Source organism: Ovis aries, chromosome 22 (assembly GCF_016772045.2).
Source record: "Ovis aries strain OAR_USU_Benz2616 breed Rambouillet chromosome 22, ARS-UI_Ramb_v3.0, whole genome shotgun sequence".
In the NCBI taxonomy this organism is placed as follows: domain Eukaryota; kingdom Metazoa; phylum Chordata; class Mammalia; order Artiodactyla; family Bovidae; genus Ovis; species Ovis aries.
In genome coordinates, this window is record NC_056075.1 from 43,758,397 (window position 1) to 43,782,214 (window position 23,818).

The following is a 23,818-nucleotide window of genomic DNA, read 5'->3' on the forward strand; positions in this document are numbered from 1 at the left end:
TATTTGGAAAGAAGGGAAACTCTGGGGTGTGGATCCTAAAGCAAAAGGCTCATTATCATGACCAAAGCAAATATTTACGAAGCATTCAAAGATAAAAACACGCTCGGAGCTAGACACTGTGCCTAGCACCCAGTGCTAAGGTGCTCAGAGAAAGATCTTGGAAGGAAGGGACCTGAGGCCTTGGGGTACCCGGCCCTCCCAAGCCCTGGGTCTTGGCAGTGATGTGCTCTCCACAGCGGAACCACCAAAGGACCGCAGGGGCGCTGGGTCTCCGAGGAGAAAGGGGCGTGTCTGGTCCGCGGCCTTGCAGGGATTGGTGGGAAGGAAGGGGCGCTCCCACAGACAGGCTCCTGGTCCCTGGGGAAGGGCGTGGGGATGGCGGCCAGGGCAACACAGCGGTGAGAGTGCATTTTCCACTTGGAGCAGAACAAACAGTAGTGAGTTACTGGAAGGCAGACTCTGATTCATCTGCCCCGAGAGCCCCTTCCGCCCCACGTGACGCACGTGCTGGGGGAGAAAGCCCACGTCCTGCCATGTGCAGGAGCGGTCTCCTTTCCAGCCTGCAAAGGGCGGCAAGAACCCGTGGCCCCCGGTTACCGGCAGGGTCAGGGCCGGCGGAGCATGCATTGTGGCTGGGGCCACAGGTGACTCAGTCTCCCTGCGGCTCTGACATGATGCTGTCCGCTCTGAATCCTGGGTCTGCTGGCCAGCCGCTCCAGAGGGCAGCCCGCTGTGCCCACCCACCTACCCATGTTTGTCCTGAGGAGCCCTGCGAGTGGATTCACACCAGGGTCATCCTGGCTGCTCTTAAAAGTCAGACAGACAGGAAGGGGCACAGAGATGTGTCTGACAACAGTCAAGGCTGACACGAACCACAGGTCCCCAGACGCCCAGGTTACAGAAGCCCAAGATGCACAGCAGTCTCAGCTTTTTGGGAAGGCTTTTGGTCGCTGACGGTGACACAGAAGATGAGCTCTGGGGCCCGGGACTGCTTCCCCTGCCCTTGGTCCAGTGGCCCATTCATAACTTCACCGCCACGTATGACACTCCCAGCCAGACCGGTCCCCGTGTCCTGCCACGTGTAGGTTGACAGGGCTAGGAGCAGCTCAAGGACACATTCAGCCCCCATCTCCCAGCCACAAGCCAGGACCACCCCAGGCGACGCCCCCTCCCACACAGTAGGCAGCCCATTCTGAAGCAGGGTGTTTCCATGTGAGTTCAGGGTTTGCGCCAAGACTGGCTGGGCTGCTAAGGAACCCCAGAGTCACAGCCCGCCTTGGACGTCTATAGGAAAACCAGGGGCAGCTTTTTAGGAAAACTGGACAGCTTTCCCCACCGAGACATTCTATCCCCGGGCACTTCGAGGCCCGTACAGGACAGAGGTGCTGGGGAAAGGGGAGTGGCGAGAAGCCTAGCAGGGGATTCGGGGAGACAGCCACTCCAGGAGATGAGCCACCACCCTCTAGGGCACTGCCTGGTTGGCAGAGCTGGGGCTGGGCCAGGCGTGAGTGCCTGCCCCTGCCCCTGGGCTCCACCCCCCACAGCTCTTGCCAGCACAGCGAGCCTCAGGAAGGGGGGCGGTCACTCGTGCCACCCCCAACCCTGCAACGTCCTGCTTCTCTGCCCAGCCCTCTCTGCCCTGCTACCCAGGCTTCCGGGCTTGAGCACTGGCTCTGACGTGGTCTCTCTGCTCCTGCTGACCATCTGCCCACATAAGCAGTGCCGGCGCACAGTAGGTGCACAGCACACAGCAGCAGGCCCAGAATGCATGGGATCCGTCTGAAGGGAACGGGGGTCCTGCTTCTGCTTCTCCAGCTCCGCAGCACCGGCACAGTGCCCTGAACACAGCAGGTCCCCGGAGAGAGGAGTTGGACCGACAGATGGTGACAGAGATCCCCTTGAACGTGGGTCCTACACGGGGAGCAAAACCAACCCAGGAGGAGGGGGCCAGCTTCTGCCCTGGGTGGAGGCGAGGGTGGGGAGACACAGACACGAGGGAGGCGGCGCTTTGGGGTTTTCACACATCAAATGCACGCCCCGACCTTGCAGGGCCGGCATGGAAGATGCACCAGAGGCCCCACGAAGAAGTGTGTCCCAAATGAGCGTGGTGGTGCGGGGGGGTGCTGGGAGCACGGCTGCGGCACGGGCGTACCTGGGCACCGCAGCCCCAGAATGGAATGGTTCACTTAGACGATGTTACACAGCCAAACCAGCTCCCTGGGCTCATGTGCAAACTATTCACGAGGAGCAAGACCAAAACAACAGCAGGGCCCTGCCCCGTCGGCAGGCCGGCTCCAAGTCCGTGGTGCGGGGCTGACGTTGGAAGCGACTCCTGGGCTTGGACAGGCTGGAAACCAGCTGGCCACGCTGCATTCGGGGCAGCCAAGACAGTGGGCCCCCGGAATGGACAACGGAGCTGATTAAATCACACGAGGCATGGTGTCCGAGAGCGTGGAGAGCGTTCAGCAATGTTAGATGGAGAACAGCATCACCACTGACGTGTGGTACGAGACAATCAACACGCTGGTCACAGGGCTTGGATCACACAGCCCTAGGAAGAATTCAGTTCTGTTTTGCCCAGGGCCAAGAACTTTGTGGTCAGTTTTCCTTTTGAAACCATGTCTGCTTTTTACTGGATAGAGTAAAAAACCAGTACTAGGCGCGTGGATTTTGTTTCAGTAAGTACTATTCCTTTTACTTCTCTTTTAAAGGAACACATTCGCACTTCGTGTCATCACGGCACATGCAGAATGTGCGAACCAGTGGAATCAATGGACACCTGGACCGGAAGGGGCCTCGTGGGTCTCCACTCAGTGTTACGGCTGTTTAGAAAAAGGGCTGCAAGGATCTACACCCGACACTCAAAGATCGTATCTCTGCATGTAGATGTTGGAGGAATTTCACTTTCTGTATGTTTACATTTCTAAACTGTAATTTTTTTTTTACCTTCTCAACTTGCAAATTTTTTTTACATGTATATATTAACTAGAGACGCGGGTTTGATCCCTGGGTTGGGAAGATCTTCTGGAGGAGGGGGCATGGCAATCCACTCCAGTATTCTTGCCTGGAGAATCCCATGGATGGGGGAGCCTGGTGGGCTACAGTCTGTAGGGTTGCACAGAGTCGGACACGACTGACATGACTCGGCATACATATATACACGCATCAACTCTGTAGCCAGAAGAAACAATAACGAATCTGGAAAAATTACTTGGGTGGATATACAACTGTTTGCCCCCGTTCCAACAGGAACATTGCTAACTGACATGAACTGAGTGTTTCGCACCACTGCATCCTCAGTGCAAGACAGACATCATCTCGTTGAGCTCCCTGTTACCACACCCATTTCACAGACGAGGAGACCGAGGCTCAGGGTCCCACAGCCAGACCCACACCCAGCTCTGTCTGCTTCCAAAGGCCTCGCTCACAGCCAGCCTGCTCCACGGCTCTCTGGCAGACTTTAGGGCTCTTTCCCACCTGCCCCTTTTTCTGCCTGGCCACTGAAAGCAGCTACTGTTCTAATCACTAATCTCAAGACCACAGGACTAGGTGGGCACTCTGGAGGTGCCTGAGAAGAACCAGGTCAGTGACCACCCTCACCCACAGAGAGGGCAAGGGAGACGGGCAGGTCGGCAAGAGAAAACACTATGTTTGGAGATGGCGGTTCCTACTGGGCCAGCAGGGAGGCCTGGTCATCTTCTGCGCTGCCTGACAACGTGCCACCCCAGGAAGGCTCAGGACCAGAACCAAGGGTCACTCTGCTAGGGTCCCAGAGCACTGACCCCAGAGGAGATGTCAGCGGGTCCCCTCCTGCCCACTCCTTGTGTCCAGCCCTGATCACACAGTAATGGTGCTTCTCAAGGCCACAGGGGTTGGCTCCACACGACTGCTTCCTCTACCTCCTGGAGATACAAGCTCAGGATGGAAGAAGCTCCCAGTCCTGAGACCTGTTCGACAGTGCTGGACCTCAGAAAACCTCCTGCACAAGCCTGGCAGGACAAGAGACCACTTGGGCCCACCCAGGAGACGAGCACGAAGGTGCTCGCATGCGCTCCTGGGAGGCTGTGGGGCAGGGAGGCGAGGGCACGGGCCGCCCGTGGCAGGACTCCAGAGCTGCATTCCTCCCCTTCCACGCCCCGCTGCTTGGCTCTGCCTAGAAAACCTCCAGCCTTTGGACCCCTCCCTGCACCTCCCGAGTTGGGCTGCACACTAGCAGCACACGCTCTCCACAAAACCACCTGGGTTCAAACCCCACACCTGCCGAGGGCGGGGGCTGGCTCCGTGGACTGGGGCAAGTCACTCCTCGGGTCTCTGTTCCTGGGTCCCTGGCAGTACCGGACGTGATGCTAAGAGCATCCCGGGCTGGCATGAGCAGGGAGGGAGCTCTTACATAGCATCCAGAGTGGCGCCCAGCCCACAGCGAGGCTGATGGAGTCATTTCTTTACTGCCACCCAGCGCTTCCCAGGAGGAGCCTGGGATGCTCCTGGGACCTCAGTTTAGCAGATGCCTTGTGCCGGCTAACTGCGGACGTGTCTGTCTCTCCCGGGCGGGGGCTACACTTGCTGGCCACACACATACCGTGCCCCAGCATCCCGGATGCAGTAGCAGCTCAGCTCAGGGGGCTGAGGTTCACAGAATTTGTAGTCTGGGAAGCTCAATTCCTGGGAAAAACCGTGAGCCCCACTCCACCCCGACCCCAGTCTTCTTGCTTCTCGATCATAGATATGGCGGACTGCAAACTGCACGGTACCCTCTGCGGACAAACTGGGGGATGAGGGGACCTGCAGGGAGCGGCTTCTTCAGGGAGACGCGCGCCTACGCCGAAACCCTCTCCCCATCTGCTCGCGGCCGGCTGGCTTCACAGCAGGGCCGACGCCAGCCGCCGCGGTGGTGGAAGTGGCTCTTGGTCGTGCTAAGAACTTTCCGACCACATTCCCGGTCCCCGAAGGCGCTCCAGCCCCGGCCGCAGCCTCTTGGCTCCGAGGGCCGCCTTCAGATTTCTCAGGCGCGGGGCGGCCCTGGGACAGGCCGGCCTCTGTTGACTGAGCTTGTGGTGGTGGGGGGGAGGGGGCAGGAGGATGGAAACCGCGGCCATCTGAGGCCCTTAAATGTCAGAGCCAGCCTTCCCGCCCTTATTTTCACAATGCTGTTCCAGACCCACCTCGCTGGGCCAAGTTCTGTTGCCACAGAGCTAATATCCTTTAGCAACTTCCCAGCTGGTTATCTGCCTCAGGGACAGGACACCTCTGGCAGCGGGGAGGCTGCTGCGTCCCCAGCCAGTGCAAACATTCCAGGGGTTTGTCCTGAGTGACGAAAACCCCTTGCATCTTGAGTTGCGTCCTACCAGCCTGGGCAGAACGGCCTCACCCGAAATTCTTCGAGGGATGATGAGAATAGAGCCGGGGGAGGGGATGAAAGCAGGAGGAAGTGAACCAGCCTCCCCGCGGCCGCAGGCTCTCCAAGCAAGAGTGGCGGCAGAGACAGGAGGGTGGCCTGGAGGAGAGGAGATGGGAGCACGGGGGCCTGGACCAGCAACCCAGCCAGCGCCTCCAGAGCCAGGCCGCTGCTGACAGGAGGCGGTTTTTCATTTTCTTAAAAAGGTATCACGCTTTTGTGCACTGAGATACTGAATGGCTCATCCTGACACCAGAGCCCTGGTAAGACAGGAGCAACCAGCTCCCTTGCAAGCACCTCCTTGTTTTTTGTTGTGTGTGTGTGTTTTCAGCCATGTGTGGCTTTTGGGATCTTAGCTCTCCATCAAGGGATGGAACCTGGACTCTAGCAGTAGAAGTGCAGAGTCCTAACTGCTGGGCCAGCAGGGGATCCCCAGTGGAGGGGCCAAGTCTGTAGCCAGCAGGGCCTGAGACAGTCGGGGCGGATCGCCTGACATCACCCCTCACATTCCTGACGGCCGCGATCACGACACCAGGCCCTCCTGGGGAACCCACTCTCATGAGAAGCTGCCAAAGAAATGCCAGTGGAGCTTTCCAAATGGGGAAACTGAGGCATGGGGTCATCTCCGTTAGGGGCTGCTCATAGTCTCTGCGAGAGACACACAGTGAATCCTGCTGGCTTTGAGAACCACGTGGTCTCTTTTGTGACATGAAAGCAGCCACAGGCCACGGGCATGGCTGTGCACCGTTCAAACTCAATTTGCAAAAGTGGGTAACAGGAGTTTGCTGACCCGAGTCTACACGGTTGGAGATGAAGGCTGCTAGCACTCCTGGAAGCACTGGCCGTTAACTGCGGGGCACCACTGAACCCTCAGCATCCCAGGGGTGCTCTCTGCGGAGTGCTAGTTAGAATAGCAAATCTATTATTATAAACCATTAAGTCACATCCCACACAGGACTCAACAGACACTGGGCCTCCGATCCCCTGAGGTTCCACTCTGGGACAAGGGTGGTCCCTGCAGAACCCCCTGGCACAGGGTCAAAGACTGAGGGTCAGGGAGGCCCAGGCGGAGAGGGGCTCACAACCGCCCTCTGTCCCATCCATAACCACAAGGAAGAAGAGAAACCCGGGCAGACTGGGGACAAAGGGGAGGTCCCCTACCCTGAAGGCCCGGCCTCCACAGGGGCCCCGCAGAGAATCCTGAGACGCGGGGCAAGGACCGACTCTACCCGCGTCTTCCCTCCTCCCCACTGGCTGGCTTTGGATGAGTCTCACAGGCACCAGCCTGCACTGCGGGGTAGCTCGAGGGCCCTGGCAGTCGGGAAGGTCCAGGGAGAGGGGGGGGCTGTCTTTTTCCCCCACACCAGCCTCTCATACTAAGCCTTAGGTACTTCTTCAGAAGCCTAGGGCTGGGACTTCCCTGTGGTTAGCACACCACACTTCCAATGCAGAGGATGCAGGTTCGATCCCTGGCCAGGGAACTAAGATCCCACATGCCAGGCAGTGCAGCCAAAAAGAAAAAAAAGCCTGGGGCTCCTCGTGCAGGTCCATGGGCTTCATCAAGGCCACCATTAGTGTCCCCACTTAGGCACTTGCTCAGTGTCATGACTTCGACCTGAAGTTTCAGATTTCCGTGATATTCCAATTTTAGCCTACTTCTAGGATGGTGACAACTGTCACCTTAGACCGTCTAGACAGCTCTAACAGCTGGCACAGCAGGGACCAGGTCAGGCTTCCCTCAAGATGTCATGTGAGATCCCAGCTGCCGCCCCAAGACTGGGCCCTGCCTGACCCCTGAGTCTGGGCCACTGCACTGTCCTCAAGCAGAGACCGGAGCGCCCAGGGCCAGGCTGTCCCGCCACAGGCCCTTCACAGCCGAGGAGGGAAGACTCACACCGAGCTCCAGTCTCTGGCCCTGACCTCACCACAGACACCTGAGATTATGGAATGGGCCTGGCACCCCGAGCCCTGCCTTGACTCCCTGATAAGTGCGAGAACCTGGACCGCACAGCCCCGCCACGCCTAACCTTGTGAGCTTGGCTGCCACTCTGAATGTTGGTTTTTCATTCTGCAAAATGAAAACAGCAATCTTCACTTTTGGGGACTGTAATCACGACACCACGTGACTACATGAACACAAGCCCCCTGCTGGTCCGTGGAGCGCGGGAACACAGGCAGGGTGCACACACTGTTGCACATGGCAAGAGTCAGCAGTGTGTCTTATCCTCGCGTGTGGACCCAAGTTTCAAAGGGTAGGGCTCAGGCCACACAGGTGCAGGGCTCCGGCAAACGGGTCTCAACACGAAGGGACGGCGTGGCAGCAGTCTGACCAGACAGGTGACCCAAACTGAGGCAGGAGGTCCCATCATCTCACTGCTCAGGAGGGTCGCTTCCGGCCTCCTCAGCTCCTGAGAGGACAAGGAAGGCCTTTCTGGCTCAGTTCGCTTCCCGAAGGACACACTAGGTCACCCTCCTTTTTCCCTAATGAAGAGGAGGAAGCGCTCATAGGGTGGCCTTGCAGAGGTCAACTCAGCCAGCGGCTCCCCCGTCTCCTCCAGGCCCTGGACACTCAGACCTAGAGGAACCAGGCAAGGAATTCCCCGAAAGGCCCTAGGCCCAAAGCAGTTCACATTGCATGACTGGGACTCCAACAGGCCCCCATCTCCATGAGGGCCACTAAATACACAGGCACCATCCTTCTCTGTCTGCCCTGGGGGCTCCCTGCAAACCCACCCCCAGCCAGACACAGCTCCAAAACGCCACTGTCTGTTCAGAACTGTCCTTGGCTCCTGACGGCATGCAGAACAAAGTCCCAATGCTCCATGCACCATCCCAACCACAGCTCCAGCCACACGAGTCAGTTTCCGGTCAAGGGAACATCTTGGGGCCCTGTCTCTGCTCTGCCTTCCAGCAGAGGTGTGGTCTGAGGAGGGGCTTGGGTACCAGGCCTAAGCCCACCAGGGAGCATCGTGGCTCCCCTGCAAAGAAGTGGAGAGCCCTGCACACATCATGGCAAACCCACCAGGCGTCCCTGGTCCTGACTGCTGGATTCCTGGAGCACTCCAGGGTGCATCAGGTGCCATGCAGGGTCCTTACAGTGGTCATCGTCCTGTTTTAAGCCCAATAACAGCCACTACGGATCCTATTTAACCAGAAAAAAAGACAAAGGCACAGAGGGCTGGGCTTCCCTCACAGCTCAGCTGGTAAAGAATCCACCTGCAATGCAGGAGACCCCGGTTCGATTCCTGGGTCAGGAAGATCTGCTGGAGAAGGGATGGGCTATGCACTCCAGTATTCTTGGACTTCCCTTGTGGCTCAGCTGGTAAAGAATCCGCCAGCAATGCAGGAGACCTGGGTTCAATCCCTGGGTTGGGAAGATCCCCTGGAGAAGGGAAAGGCTACCCACTCCAGTATCCTGGCCTGGAGAATCCCATACAGTCCATGGGGTCACAAAGAGTCAGACACGACTGAGCGACTTTCACTTTCACAGAGGGCAGAGCTACGAGCGCCAGTCAAAGTCTCCATGTTTCTACGTGATCAAGTGTTGATGCTATGACTTCCAGAAGGCTGAGGCGGAGGGTCCCCGTCTCCTGCTGCAGCCCTGGAGCCTCCAGGGGCCCAACACACAGCAGGAGCTTGGTCAGCAGTGGCTGAATGAAGAGATGAGTCCAGAACTTGAACCCAAACCCCCAGAGGACACAACTACCTCACCAGCTTGCAGGTGGCTGCCTAGATAGAGTTGCTCCCACCCAAACCTTCTGTAGCCTGCAGGCTCCTTAAAGGTGCAGCCGGGATCTTATGTGTGCTGAGCCCCTAAGCCCCTGCTCCAGGCCCTTGCACAGAAATGGCACCCAGTCAATGCATGCCGATTGGAATCAGCTCACAGGGCTGTTGCTACCTGGAGCCTGAGGGCCCAGAAGGTTCCCATGGTGGGCGGGGCCCTGTCTGATGTTCCCAGGCTGCTGAAGCCTAGGCCCCACCTTCCTATAGGTCTGCCCTGCACAGCGGGGCACAAACTAGAACCATAAATGCAATTTCCTAGGAAGAATGTGGTCAGGAAGCGGCCAAGCTCCAGGGACAGGACTGCTCAGGAACCACACTCTGCCCCTGGGCCGGTCCACACCTGCTCTCGCACCCCACGGCCTGAGTGCTGGGGGGCCAGGGGGCCCACTTCCAAGTGCACATGAGAGAAGCCACCGGGCATTGGACGTGTGGCCAGTCCCGCTGGGATGTGTAGTAACCGTAACACACGTCCTGTACATGGAAACTCGATATATTGAAAACGAGCACACATCTCTACCAATGACTGATCTCTACTGACTGCATGTTGAAATGACACTGTTTGGATCCACTGAGTTAAATAAAAGATGCTATTAATTTCACCTATTCTTTTTTTCTTTTTAACTGCGGCTACTAGCAAGTTGAGACCTGGATCATAAAGAAGGCTGAGTGCCAAAGAATTTATACTTTCAAACTGTGGTGCTGGAGGAGACTCTTGAGAGTCCCTTGGACTGCAAGGAGATCCAACCAGTCCATCCTAAAGGAAATCAGTCCTTAATATTCATTGGAAGGACTGATGCTGAAGCTGAAGCTCCAATACTTTGACCACCCAATGCGAAGAGCTGATTCACTGGAAAAGACCCTGATGTTGGGAAAGACTGAGGGCAGGAGGAGAAGGGGACAACAGGGGATGAGATGGTTGGATGGTATCACCGACTCAAAGGACACGAGCTTGAGCAAACTCTGGGAGACGGTGAAGGACGGGAAGCCTGGCGTGCTGCAGTTCGTGGGGTGGCAGAGAGTCAGACACGACTGAGGGGCTGAACAACAATAACCAGAAAATTTAAAATAATCAGAAATTTTAAAATTTAAAATAATTAAAAAATTTAAAACAACGGCTCATATTCTGTTTCCACTGCATGGAGCTGAGACTCAGTTACAGCCTCTAAAACGGATAAGATGTGTCGATCTCACGGGGCTGTCTTGAGAACATTCGATGGGTGGGTTTCTCCTGCAAACCTGCTCCTACCTCACCTGCCCAGAGTCAGCAGGTAACTCACAAGCACCTGCCCTCCCCACCCTCTGCTCCAGACTCCCGGCCGCTCTCGGGCCTCCTGGCGGCCTGCTGCTTCCTTCTCTGGGCTGCCCATCAAGCTAATGTTGAAACTTCAAGGTCACAAGCAGTAATAAGTCAAAGACATACCAGTGATGACAGGGGTGACCACACTGATCAGGGGCCAACACCTCCGGAGGGTGTCTGTGCACCCGGCCGGCTCGAGGTGCCCCCAGAATTTCAAAGGCCACAGTACACAGCAGAGGTCACAGAGGCCCAGAGAGGGACAGTGACATGCCCAGGGCCCCCCAGCTGGCAAGAGTTACCCCGCCATGCCCCTGCAGGTCCAGAACCCACCCTTCCACCGCCCACTGGCCTAGGTGTTGGGGGGGACATGGGCACAGTATTTGCTCACGGGCTCCCTGCATGTGTCATTCTGAAGTTCTGGTGTCTCTGCTGAGTGACACAATCAACCTCACATCGTTTCAGAAGCCATGTCCCTCCTCTCACCAAACAGTTAATGCTGCATAATCAGCCTACCTCTGCTGAAATGCTTACCCCCAACATGCTGCGCTGTGCCACACCTGCCTGGGCTGGTTCTAAACCCAACAAAAAAGGGGCTTCTCTGATGCTGGCTCCCCAGCCTGCATACTTGTTCCTATTTCTATCTGCCATCAATTCTTGGAAACTTCCATTGTTCAAGATTATTCCAGATTAACGTGAGATGGAACTTCTACAGGTGGATTAGGCCTGTTTAAAGCTGGTCCCAACTACCAAGGGGTTGTGGAAAGGTGTGTGGGCCCAGAGGTGGACCCAGCGTCTGCAAGACTGGACCACGGCCCTGGGTCCCAGTGGGGACCTGTCCTTCCAGAGGGGACATGTGACGGGAGAAGACCCAGGCGGCCCACGAGGGCCCTGCCCTGGGCTTGGAATCTTCCCGGGATGCCCACATGAGAAAGGGGCAGACAAGGGATCGGGGTGATGGGGAGAGAAGAGCCCCTCACATGAGTGTGAGCACAGCCCCGGCCTGGCTGGGCCGTCAGCACAGCAAGCCCTCAAGGTCACCTTGCACCTTGTTCGCCAAGTCATTTCAGGAAGGGGTTTGCCAGGAACCTCCCTTCCGGGACACAGAAGGCCCATTTCTCAGGCCCCTTCTCCCCACGTCCAGGCCTGCTCACCGTTTCAGAGGGTGAGTGAGACTCCAGGAGGGACGGGAGAGGAGTGACCAGGGGCCTGTGTCCAGGACAACCTGGCTGGGGGTCAGAGGGCAGGCCGGCCAGGCCTGGGGCTGGGGCAAGTGCAGGACTGGCCACCACACCCGCCCCTCCCAGGAGACGAGTCACTCTGGGGACGAGGGGGTGGCGATGGCCAAGGGCTTAGAGATCCCCCAGCAAATCTCAGGAACGGGTAACGAAGGCTCTGCTTTGGGCGCTAAGAGGACACTTTCAGACTGGGGATGTGTCCACCTGCAGGACCTCATGGACAGTCAGAGGACCTCATGGACCTCCCCTGGGCATGGCAGAGCCAGACCGAGGGTCTGTCTCCTGTGTGCTCCAGCCCCGCACCGAGGAAGGATCTGGATCCCAATAAGGATCGTGACAGCTGCGCTGCAGTCCTCAGGCAGAGCGGAAACAGCCTCCAAGGGAGGCCCTGGTGCTGAAACCTCGGTGCCCTGGTTTTCCAGCCCAAAAACTCACAACTCGAGAAAGGCAAAGCTGGGACGTTCCTGGTGGTCCAGTGGTTAAGACTCTGCGTTTCCAATGCAGGGGACGAGGGTTCGATCCCTGGTTGGGGAACTAAGTTCCCCACACACACCACTGTCACTTTCATATCAGCTACTGTCAAGAAAGAGGGTGGATAATATGCAAGTGACTTACCACCAACTCGACAGACGTGAGTTGGAGCAAACTCCGAGAGTTTGCCCCTTTTGGCTGCGTGGTACGGGCAAAAGTAAAAAAAGAAAGAAAGAAATGCAAAGCCTGTCTGCCCAAGGGCTGGGAGGATGAGTCTGTTGAGATGGGATGACATCAGAACATCGAGGTTCCTCCATCCACGTGTGAACCTAGTGGATTAGACAAGGAACAGCCATGCTTCCTGAGAAAGTCCTGAGGCCCTGGGCCACCCCACCTGCAGGGAACCCAAAGCCTAGCCTGGGTCCCAGCCTCACCCAGGCCCCTGGCTGGCAAGGGCTGGCAGGACCCACCCTTGGCAGGGGCCCTTTGGGGAGGTCTTGCCCATGGGTCATGGGGGCTGAAGGGCACCCCTCAGGGGTCTCCCAACTTGGCAGTGAGCAGGCAGCCCACACTCAATTTTCTTCCCTGAAGAGGAAGGAGAGGAAGTCTCCTGGGAGAATAGGGGACCCCGGGAGGGGGTGGGTGGCAGTGGTGGAGGGTCAGAACGACGAACTCCCTCCTATTCCTGCTACGGATGCAGGCCAGTCTGATGAGGACTGCGGCCCTGGCCCCCCAGGGCCTCAGCCAGGCTGGTGGGCGAAGATGAGGGAGCTGAAGGTGTCCTCCTATCCGGTCACCTCCTCGGGGTGGGGGGCCTCCCCATCCCTCCAACCGGAGGTAGCCCCTTCCACCTCCTCTCTCCCACCTGGCATTCCAAACCACACCAGCCTGCTCGAGTTTCTTGGCAGCACACATTGCCATCGGAAATTATCCTGCCTTTTCTGGGCTGGCTTATTGTTGTCGCTCAGTCACGTCCAACTCTTTGCAACCCCACGGACTGTGGCACATCAGCCTCCTCTGTCCTCCACCATCTCCCGGAGTTTGCTCAAACTCATGTCCAGGGAGTCTGTGCTAAGTTGCTTGCGTCTTATCCATCCCCTTTCTTGACAGTAGCTGATACGAAAGTGACAGTGGCGTGTGTCTTGCAGAAAACGCCCCTGGACCTCATCCCGAGTGCCAGGTGCCCAGCAGTTCCCCAGGGAAGCATCTATGGGTGCAGACGAGGGTGATGCGGAGTGAAAAAGAGAACGGGGCAGGCCCCTAGCTCCCCTGGCCGAGGACGCCGGATGGTACTGAGGGCAAAGGGCTTGCCCGGGTCTGCACAGTCAGCCCACGGCCAGGCCCTAGGATGACGAGCCCCTCCGCCCTGCACCAAGCGTCAGCTCCAGGCCCTCTCCCATTCTGCACTCTGCACCGGGGGTGGGGCTCTGCCATCTGTGCCTCCCCGCCAGAGGCTGTGCCCACGGACGGGCTGGGAGAGCCCTCGAGGCTGGAGGAGGCGCATCACTTTGCCTGCTTCCTGCGGCCGCCTCTGCTCCTCACCCCTCGAGAGCGTCTGGTCCACACACAGCACTTGCTTCCAATTTGTAGCTTTTCCAACATTCACGGAGCCCACTTCACGGCCCTCCCTGTCCTCAGCCCTGGCGGGCCTGCAGACCCCACACTACCAAGCCCCACCCTCCCAAGGGCAACCCCTCCTGCTGTGGCCCTCACCGTGGGAGCATCTCCCTTTCTCGGTCTTCAGGAACCTGCCTAACCATCGTCCACACTGAACTCTCCAACCCACGGGGTGGTTTCCGCCCCCTGCAGAGGGTCCCAGCTAATCCAGGCAGCCTGGCACATTCCCCAGGCACAGGGCTCTGGAAAGGAAACAGCTGCAGCGTTCCCCACCCCCCACCCCCGCCAGAGCCACCACCCAGTCAACAGAGATTAAACGCAGGACAGGCCCCTGCACTGTTTCAGGGAAGGGGGCTGGGCCTGGTGGCCTTCAGTGACATATGACGATGTGAGCTCACTGCTGCTGCTCACAGATGAAGCTCGTGGTGATTCGTTATATTTTGGAACCAACTATTCCTTTTGTTTTCCAAGGCAGGGGGAAAAAAAAGCCACCCTTCTCCCTCCCCAGCAGGAATTATCCAAGAGTTCTACTATGCCTAACTTTCAAAGGAGGCATTGTTAATCTTCTCGCCATAAATAGGCAATTAACACCCACTCCCGAGTCCAGGCAAAACCCAGTTCCTGCCAGCTCTGGGACACAGCGCAGGACTGGCCCTCTTGCGTGGCATTCGCTTTCTGAAGTTCTCAACGGGGGCCTGAGGCTGCAAGAAGAGGGCAGGAACTCAGGACAGCTGATTCCACAAAAATGTTTGAGGGAGTCTAGGTCGCTGCCATGCTTGAGGACAACCGAGGACTGTGTTACCAAAGGGCCTAACTTCATACGACCTGAGTCCGCACGTAAGCCAGCAGCCTGTACAGGAGGAAGGCACGGGCAGGCGGCAGGCACGTCGGCTGGTAATTAATCACGTCCGTCTCAGAGACACGGCTCCCTGCTTCCCGGTCTCTGGGCCTCCCAGGGGCTGGCCCACTGGCTCACCGAGGGCGTGGAGCGCCCTCCCGGGGGTTGTGACCCCGACATCCCCGATGAGGCAGGAATAGGACGGGAACACTGGACTGCTTCCGGGTTTCTGTCAAGCGGCCCCTTCCCCTGCATCCTTCCCAGCTGCACGGGGCTCCCTGGGCTGTGTGGGTAGGTTCTCATTTTCCAGAGATGCCGCCCCAGGCAACGTAAACAGACCCAAGGCGGCACCCCTGAGATGTGACCCAGCAGGACGAGCCTGCAGGGCTGCGGGCAAGACCTCCTGTGGCCCTGAGTCCCCAGCCGAGTCCAGGAGAGAAGACCCAGATTCAAGTGGACAAGAGCAGGGACGCTTCAGCAAAGGAGATGGAGGCTGGAGGCAGGGGTGACGGGAAGGGTAGGAACGGAGCTCCCGGGGACGGCAGAGGGAACCTGATGCGCAAAGGATCGGGGGCAGGATGGCTCCAAGGACACGTGTGGAAACAAAGTGAATCACGGGGGTCAGCTACCCGTCACTGGTACTGAGGGAAGATCACAGAGAAATACAGGCAAAGCGAGGTGGGATAACACGAGGGCCTTACCGCCAGCCAACTCTGAACGCAGCAGCTTAAGGAACGTTATCGTTGGGGATTAGGGTGATGGATGCTCGGCCCTGTGAGTGAGGTCTGTGACCACGGTGACGTGGACGCTAGTGCAAGATCGATCCCCTGGCTGGGCCTGCTGGCCGTACCTCTGGGATGTTTGCGCCCCTTACAAGGAGGTGTGTGCCCACATTGGTCCATACTAGCGTGCCTGCCAACAGCCGGCCCCACCCCTAAGTCCACGCTGCTGGAGGGGGGCTGTTACTCCCCTGCTTAAAACTCTCTAAGGCTCCCCCCACTGCACTCAGAATAAAAGGCAAGCGTCTTCAGAGGGCCTGCCAAGAAGGTCCCCCGTGCTCAGGGCCCCTGCCGCCTAGTCCTGCTCCGGGCACACTGGGCTCCTCCTGCTCCGCCTGGCCCTGCTCCAGGCGCACTGGGCTCCTCCCCACCCCCTCCTGACTCCAACCTTTGCACACGCACTTCTGCTAGTAGCCCCTGTGTGCACACTGGCATGGCTGCCTCACGACTTATGGCCCTGCTCATGTCATTCCAAGGTACTGAGAGGACACCCCAGAAGCCTGGCCCCTTTAAACGCCCCAGATATGGTCCAGCGCGTGCAGTAACCTGGACAGGGTGCAGACGCCACACCGCGCCAGGCTTCTGGTTGTTCACTTGCTGCCCGACACAGGGTTCGGGCCACTGAGCAGGGACCGCCATATGTAGGAGCCTCCCTGGGAAACGCCCGGCACCACATGTGAGACGTTTTCTAGACGTTTCTCACCAAGCAGGATGGGGAGATGTCCTCCAACGTGCTTTCCACCTGCCCACAGGCTCTGGCCTCCTGAGGGGGGGGCGGCCAACTCAGCACCTGGCACCAGAGTGGGGCCCAGTGAGGCGAGGGCACCCCGAGCTCATCTGGCTCATCTGGGCCCCTGGCTTATGCAGCGGGCTCCCCCCAACTCCTGTGAACCCCCCAGAGCTTTGTCACCTCCAACACCCTTCGGCTCAGCGAGGCTCTTGATTAAAGCATGGAAAATCACCAAGTGGCGTTAGAAGCTGCCTCCCTGGCACGTCCCCAGTTGAACTCCTTCTATTTTTCTTTTTCCTGGGAGATCAAAGCTATTGTGTCAACACTCGGCCCTGATCCGAGTGACCTTAAGCAGATTGCTTATGCAACCTGGTGGCTGTGCCTGGGGACGCAGGAGGGATCCAGGGGGTTTCCTCAAATTCTGAGAACCCCTTTTGGGTTTTTTTGGAGAGAAAAGAAGGACTGCGGTGTTTCGGAGAGGAAAGAAGGACTAGAGAGAGCTGAAACTGGTCGCCCGCCCTGGCCTCACCCTGTTCCAGGCTGCAGGGTCACAGCACCCCTGCACCAGGGGTGGCGAGCCCGGCTCTCATCTGGAGCCAGGAGGCAGGCTGCGGGGAGCGGCTCCGCTGTTACAGCATCGCCCTGGCTGGACCCACACCACCAGAGTCCCGTCCAAACCCGTGGGAAACGGAACGGTCATTCCCACGCTTTCCAGACACCAAAACGGAGGCTTACAGAGGTGACCTGCCCAAGGGCACCAAGAGCTCAAACAAGGGAAGGAATGGGGAGCCAAGCCCCCCCGACCCCAGAGCTCATGCTTCACCTCCATGGCCTCTGCGTCCCTTGAGCGTGAGCCACCGGGGAAGGGCGCCTGGGGGTGGACTGAGCCACAGGAAAAGCCCCAAAGCCGGCTTTCCCAGCCTCCTCCAGGGAGCCACGTGGCTTTGGGCAACTCACCAACTCTCTCCTGACTCTCAAGCGAGGGGTGGACAAGGGCAGAGGTGGCGTATCAACTAGCAGCGGCTGTGAAGACCGCTGCAGGGGAGATTCTAGACGGCCTGTGAGTTCAACCGGAGTGCCTGTCCTGGGCACAGCAGGAGCTGCCACCCTGGGCATCCGTCATTCTGACAGCCCGGGTCTCAAGGGCCCTCTTCCTCTGTTCAGACCCAGCCTGTTCCCTCATCAGAAGCAACCATTCCTACGCATCCACAGTGGGTTTTGGCTTGGCTTTTTAAAAAAAATTTTGGCCATGCCACGCGGCTGGCAGGATCTTAGCTTCCTGACCAGGGATTGAACCTGGGCCACGGCAGAGAAAGCACCAAGTCCTAACCACCGGACTGCCAGGGAATTCCCAGGCCTTTCCTCTTATTTAGCATTCATTTCATCTCAGTTGGAACTCCAGGGCTTCCCATGACTGTTCCTCTAAGATCTTCACACCCATCCGCATTCCGCATTGTAGAGGGCGACCCACCTCTGAATTCCTCTGCCTGCCGTCTGCAGGGTTCCCCAGGCTGTCAGGAAGGGTGCTGAGGGTGCAACGTGGCAGGAAGCTGGAGCCGAGGAGGTGGCCGCCCCTGGCAGAGGGGGACAGAGGGCCATAAAGGCCTGGGCGACCCGGCCTGAGCCCAGGGACCCTGCCAAGAGAAAGCCCAGCTGGCCTGCAGCTGCCAGGCTGCCCGAGCAAGAAGGGAGTGCGGCAGGTGGGGTGAGGGCCACCCCTCGGGAAAGGCGGTCCCACCGCACACAGAAGAGGGGCAGGGGGCCAGCCACCTCGCCCAGAGACCCTGCCGGCAGAGCGGCATGAGCTATTGACGAGCCTCTGAGATGACCCTTCCGGCGACTTCACGCATCAAGCCCTCCCCCGTCAGAGCCCACGCAGCCCTGTACCCGTCTGCAGGCCCCGGCTCTCAGCATAGCTTCCAATTCAGGCTTCTTTCTTACCCCAAACTGCCCCCTGGCCAGCTTTCACAGGCCCCTCCAACATCTGCTAACACAACAGTTGCTGCCTGTTCAGCGGCCTGTGCTGGGAGGTGTGGGCCCACAGTGTGTGGGCCGCTGCGATCAATCAAACCTCTGTTCCAACCCTCGGACCCCTCCTTGCAAGCATCTCCCTTCTGTCGGAGGCACTGTGGGAAATACAACTTGTTGCTCTTTCAAGATGACCAGCTTGGACTTAAAAATCATGGCAGGGCCTGTGACACCCACCCAGGGCACGGCGTTTGGTGGCTCATCTTTAACTGTTGCTTTTAAATGGCAGCCCCGCTCCCGGATTCTTGCCTGGAGAATCCCATGGACAGAGGAGCCTGGCACGCCACAGTCCATGGAGTCGCAGAGAGTCGGACACGACTGAGCACACTCACATACCTGATCCAGGTCTGAGTGGCCACGTGCAGCCCAGGGCTTGCTGGGAGTCAACCAATGCTGGGCGGTCAGACTAGGTTTCAAAAAAAGCAGGAGCTAATAATCCTGTCAGTGAAAGTCCCGCTAATAAACAACTCACATGTTCAGGCTGGGCCCTGCCCTCCTTGGCACACGCTGCCATTTTGCAAAAGGGAGGCTGAGGCTTCATATACAACATCAGGCGGCAGGGGCCCGAGGAAAGCGGCTTGGGGAGGTCGAGGAAAGGGTCAGATCTGACACGGCCGCCTCCGGGCCTCTTGCTCTGTGGATGGAGCAGCTGCAGTTGCAGTTCCAGGGAGAGACGGCCTTTCAGGGCCAGGTCCTTGCGTCATCCACCCCCTAGGGCCTCCTCCCCACAGTCACCCTCCCCCACTAGAGACCAGCTCCCCCGCCTGAGAGCAGGGCATGCAGGTTTTAAGCAGCAGAGACACGTGGATATGTATGGCTGAGTCACCTTGCCGTGCACAGGAGACAAACACAACGCTGTTAATCGCAAGACTCCAACGTAAAATAAAAAGTTAAAAAAATTATTCAGAGTAAAAAAAAAAGAAGCAGCAAAGACAATCTGAAAGCAATTGCTAACCACCCCGCCTCCACCCCCACCCCACTGCTGTGGGAGCCAAGCCACCATTGCCGCCAGCTGGACTGCTGTGCCCGCACCCCGGCTGGGTGGGCAGGGGTGCCCGGTGGGCTCCCACAGTCCCCTACATCCTGGTTCCCCGGGTGACAGACACGAGACAAGGATGCTCGCACCGACCCGCCTCCTCGGGCAGGTGGCGATTCAGATTCCGCCCCCATCTCACAACCCCCGGCCCTCCTCGCAGAGCCCACTGCAAGCAGAACGCAGCCGCAGGCCAGGCCTCCTTCCCATTTCCAGAAGCCAAGGATGAGGCAAGAAGAGGAATCGACAAGAAGTGAGTGGCCAGGACAGAAGAGGTGGGCGGGGGGTGGTGCCGAAAACAGAAGGAAAGAGATGGACGAATGAAGAGGGGAGTCTGCAGAACATCGCCCTCGGGGCCGGTTTCTGCCCCTGGAGATGCCCAGAGCGAGCCCTGGGACCCCCGCCATGACGACGGTCAGCATCCGTCAGCTCCCTGGGCGGGGAGGGCCAGAGCACGGGTGATGTACATGTAGACAGAGTCACACAGGTGCGTCAACAGATAATCAGACACACAGAGACCCTTATACGCAGACCTCCATACATAAGCTACACACATACATATACCCGGACACAGGCACAAGGACACATCTGCTCGACACACGTACACATGCGCACACAGGTGATTTCCTGTTCCTCCCAGCAGTCCTACGTTGATGGCGGTGGTTGGCACGGTATTTATCTGCTATACAGAGATGTGAAGCACTTTTCCTGGGGCCACCAGCCTTCTGCCCCCTCTCTGAGGCTGTCTGATTTATCAATGTTCCCTGCCCAGCCAAGTGAGGACCTAAAGGGGAACATTGCACTCCAGAAGGGGTGCCGAGGCCCGAGAACACACCTACCCTCACGCCCCAGGCTTCCAGCTGAGAGCCTGCCCCTCAGAGCAGGGCCCACCCACAGTTCCCTGGCTCCTTGTGGGCATGAGGCAAGCCCGGACCTCACAGCATTTGGTCTCTCCGCCCGCCTGCCTCTCTCGGGGTCTCTCGCTGGTCCTTTTTCCACCGACAATCTAGAGAGGCTCCGAGGTGCCCCTGGGGGCTTACACATGGACCCTGAGGAAGGTCTCAGCCCCAGTCAGCACCACTGGGTTGGGGGCGGGCCACGGCTTCTCAGAGCTGCCCGTCATCCCAGAGTTCCAACCAAAGCACATTCGCTTTGCACCTGCAGACCGAGTCCCAGGGGCTCCTGGAGGACGAAGCTCACCTGGAACCCCTCCCGCCAGCTAGACAAACGTACAAACCAAGATCCAAAGACCCACGAGAGGGTCTGAGGTCCAGTGGAGGGAATGAGAGCAGGACGTGAGGAGCAGGGCTGACCCTTGGCACAGGATGCCCGCCCCGGTGGCTACTGATGCGGGGACCCCACACAGAGGACAGGGTCTGGGGGCAGGAAGTCCCACGCCAGTGACACCGGCTCACAGGGTATCAGGCACAGGGGTCCTACATGCTCCAGACTGCATTAAGGGCTCTTCAGATGCACAGACGTGGCCCTGGGCCTGGCTTTTTGAGGTTCCCGGAGGAGCAAGGCCCACTTTCCAGGGCCATGAGTCATCCAGCGCGGGAGTTGAAGCAGGCGCCACCCCACGGGAAGAGGGCAGGCTGGGTCCAGAGGCTCGGTGGGGGAGCAGCTCGGGCCCATCTGTCTCCAGGCCTCTGGCTGCAGCCCTCAGGCCCACCTGCCTCCCAGGGGCCCCTTCTCTGCTTTCCCTGGACTCTGCCCTCCCCAGGCCTTGGCTGGGGAAAGACAGGCAGACAGAGAGCAGCCTCCTCAGGATCTTGGAGGCCTGTCTGGAACCGATGAAGCAATCTATACATCTGGGCATGGCCCCACCAAACAATGTATTTTTAAATGGTTTCTCCCAAGTGAGGGCAGGAAATATCTCCAACAATGCCCGTGGTGTTATTCCAACTTGTGGCCAGTAAAATATAATAACACGTGTACCTTATTTTTATTACCTATCTAGCTTATTAGCTAATAAAATAAGCTCAGCATTAAAAATTTAACTGAAGCCGTTTTATCGCACCCAGAACTCGTGGCTCTGGATTTTCTTCAGAAGATTTTCTTTGCCTGAATCTGTCACCTTTCCAGCATTTTCACCTATTTACATTTCTCCAGGAAGGAAAATTCCACTTGCCTGTCCAGCCTGAATGAACGTGTTAGATCGCTGACCAGCTTGGACTCACCTGGAGCAGCGATGGGGAGGAAGGGAAAGAGGTGATCGGAGGGCTGGGGGCGGGGGTCCCGCTGGGTCCTCCCTTTGGATCCTCCCCAGGTGAACCCCATGGGCACAGAGAAAGGCAGGCACCACGTGCTGGTCCAGAGCCAGGGCCTGGGCTCTCGGACAAAGGTGGCCAGAAAGAGCGGACCTGGGGGCCAGGCAGGGGCTCTGGACCACAGACACCTGCCTCTCTTCTTTTTGGGGGTGGGGATCTGTAGGTTGGGATGGAGGACTAAGGGAGAGAGGAGAAAATGCCATCAACAGAAGCTGTATTTTTCATTCTCAGCTGAAAGGAGGCCTGACGAAAAGGCAGCGCTGGCCACCGAAGGAAGGCAGTGAGGCCCGCCTGGAAAGGAGTGGACACGTCAAGCCTGCCTGTTTGGACGTGGCCACATGCTCACAAGCAAGGCCAATCTCTCACCGCCAAGCTGGTCTCCGTTCCCTCAAGCCCAGCCACCACTGAAGCTCAGATAATAAGACTAGAAAAGATGGCCCTGAGCACCCGAGGACACCCTGGACCCAGAACCCACCGTGCGCGTCTGTCCTCGAGGGGCCAGCCCTGCTCCTGGGGCTCTGACCCTCAGGACTCCCCAGTGAGAACCAACGCAGGCAGCTCTCCGGCTTGGAGACCATTCTGATGATGGTACATTAACTCCAAGTTCAGCTCACTCAAACCAACACCCGAGGCCAAGCACGAGGGAGGGCGGCCAGGGCCCTGAGACACAGAGGATGATGCGCGAGTGACAGGAAGCATGGCCAGAGGCTGTACCTCCAGGGACAGCGAGGATGAGCGCCATTTCTTGCTGGACGCACGCTTTTGGCAGCTCAATCACAAGAGTGCGTGCCTTACCCCCCTACCCTGCCCCTGTTCTCTCATCCTCTGAAACCGTCACTCACTGCCATGATCTCAGGATCAGCATGATCTGAGTAATGCTGAACCCCGCCTGTGTGAGTGGTTCCTACAGCAGCTGCGGGGACGGGGGCTCCTGGGGGAGGCCCCTGAGAAGGGGGCCCCCAGCGTCTGTGAGGCTGCGCCTGCCTCTTCCTGGCTATCTACTCCTCACAGTCAGCACTGCTAGCGCCGGGAGAGAGCGCTTCTGCTTTGAAATGGCAATGGCTTTAAGGGTGGGGGGTGGGGGGCTTGATTTCATTTTTCACCGTATCAGATTTTAAGAACGAGGGAATGAACCAGCTTCCTGGGCCTCTTCAACGTGGGCATCCTGCCCTTGCCCAGGCTGGACCGGGGGCCGGGGAGGCTCAGAGACGCCCCTGCTGGCTTCTGCAGTGCCTCCTTGGGGCGGGGCAGGGAGGGGGCTCTTACCTGTGCCATCTTGGCAAGATCCAGGGAGGGCCTCTGCTCCTGTGCCTCCTCGGGGCGCCGCCGCTTGATGCCCACCTTCTTGTCGTTAAGGACGCAGGGCTGGGAGCGGCTGCGGGCCAGCCCACCCGAGCGCCTGGCCGGCTCCGGCGTCGAGGCAGGGGTGCTGCTGGCGGAGGGCGGGCAGTACTCCGCAAAGGAGAACTGCTCATGTGAGCAGGACAGGGAGCGCTGCATGTCCAGACGGCCGCCGCCCACAGGGCTTGCCGCGGGGCCCCAGAGGTCGTCCGCCTGTCCGCAGGTGGCCGGGGCCGGCGCCCCCGGGCCGGGCGGGCCACCGGGCCGCGGGTGGAGTCCCACCGAGTCATAGGGCGAGGAGAGCGCGTTGGCGCGGGATGGGAGGCTGAAGCTGGAACTCCGCTGCATGGTGCTGAACCCGTTGGAGTAGCGCTGCACGCTGCCCCCACTGTAGCAGCGTCTCTTCTCCACCGGCGTCCAGACTTTGGACCCCAAGGGCCTCCACGACGTCCGGCAGCTGGCCATCTCATCCGAGAAGGACAGCGACCGGCACTGGCGCTTGCTGGGGGGCGCGGACGGGTGCCCGTTGTGGTCGCTGAGGCTGAGGTCTTTGATCAGGTTGGTGACCGCGCAGGCGGTGGCCGCCTCCCGGTGCCACAGGGCGCCATCCTGGCACTTGTCCGGCAGGCACTCCCAGATGCTGGCGCTCGGCTGGTCGATCTGAAGGGGGCACTTCCTGTCCAGGTCTCGCCATCTGTCATTTTCTGGTTTGGAAATGACAAAAAAAGAGAGAAACGGGGTTTTGAGACGGGCCTTCGTGCCGGTCCTCTCTCGCCTCACCAAGAACCCGTTTTAAACAGGAGGTTAGAGACAGAAAGGCCCTTAAAAAAGCCATCCAGTCTGGCCTCGCTTTACAAATGAGAAACTGAGGCTCAGAGGGACAGACGTGAGTCCCGAGGTGCTGAGTCAGACGCAGGGCAGCCCCACGACTCCTGACACGGTTTTCTTTCCAACATACTGCACAGCCTCCCGCGCTAAGTCACTTCAGTCACATTCGACTC

General features: G+C 58.6%; 1 protein-coding gene across 7 annotated transcripts in view; it reads right to left on the minus strand.

The window, feature by feature from the left end:
- The window catches only part of FAM53B (family with sequence similarity 53 member B), a 113,482-nt gene that overhangs the window by 32,635 nt on the left and 57,029 nt on the right, over positions 1-23,818 (minus strand). For all 7 annotated transcript variants that reach the window (XM_015103490.3, XM_042238562.2, XM_042238563.1 and 4 more), the window contains one exon: positions 22,743-23,521. In XM_015103490.3, the coding sequence (XP_014958976.2) occupies positions 22,743-23,521 (779 nt within the window). The remainder of the gene's footprint in view (positions 1-22,742; positions 23,522-23,818) is intronic.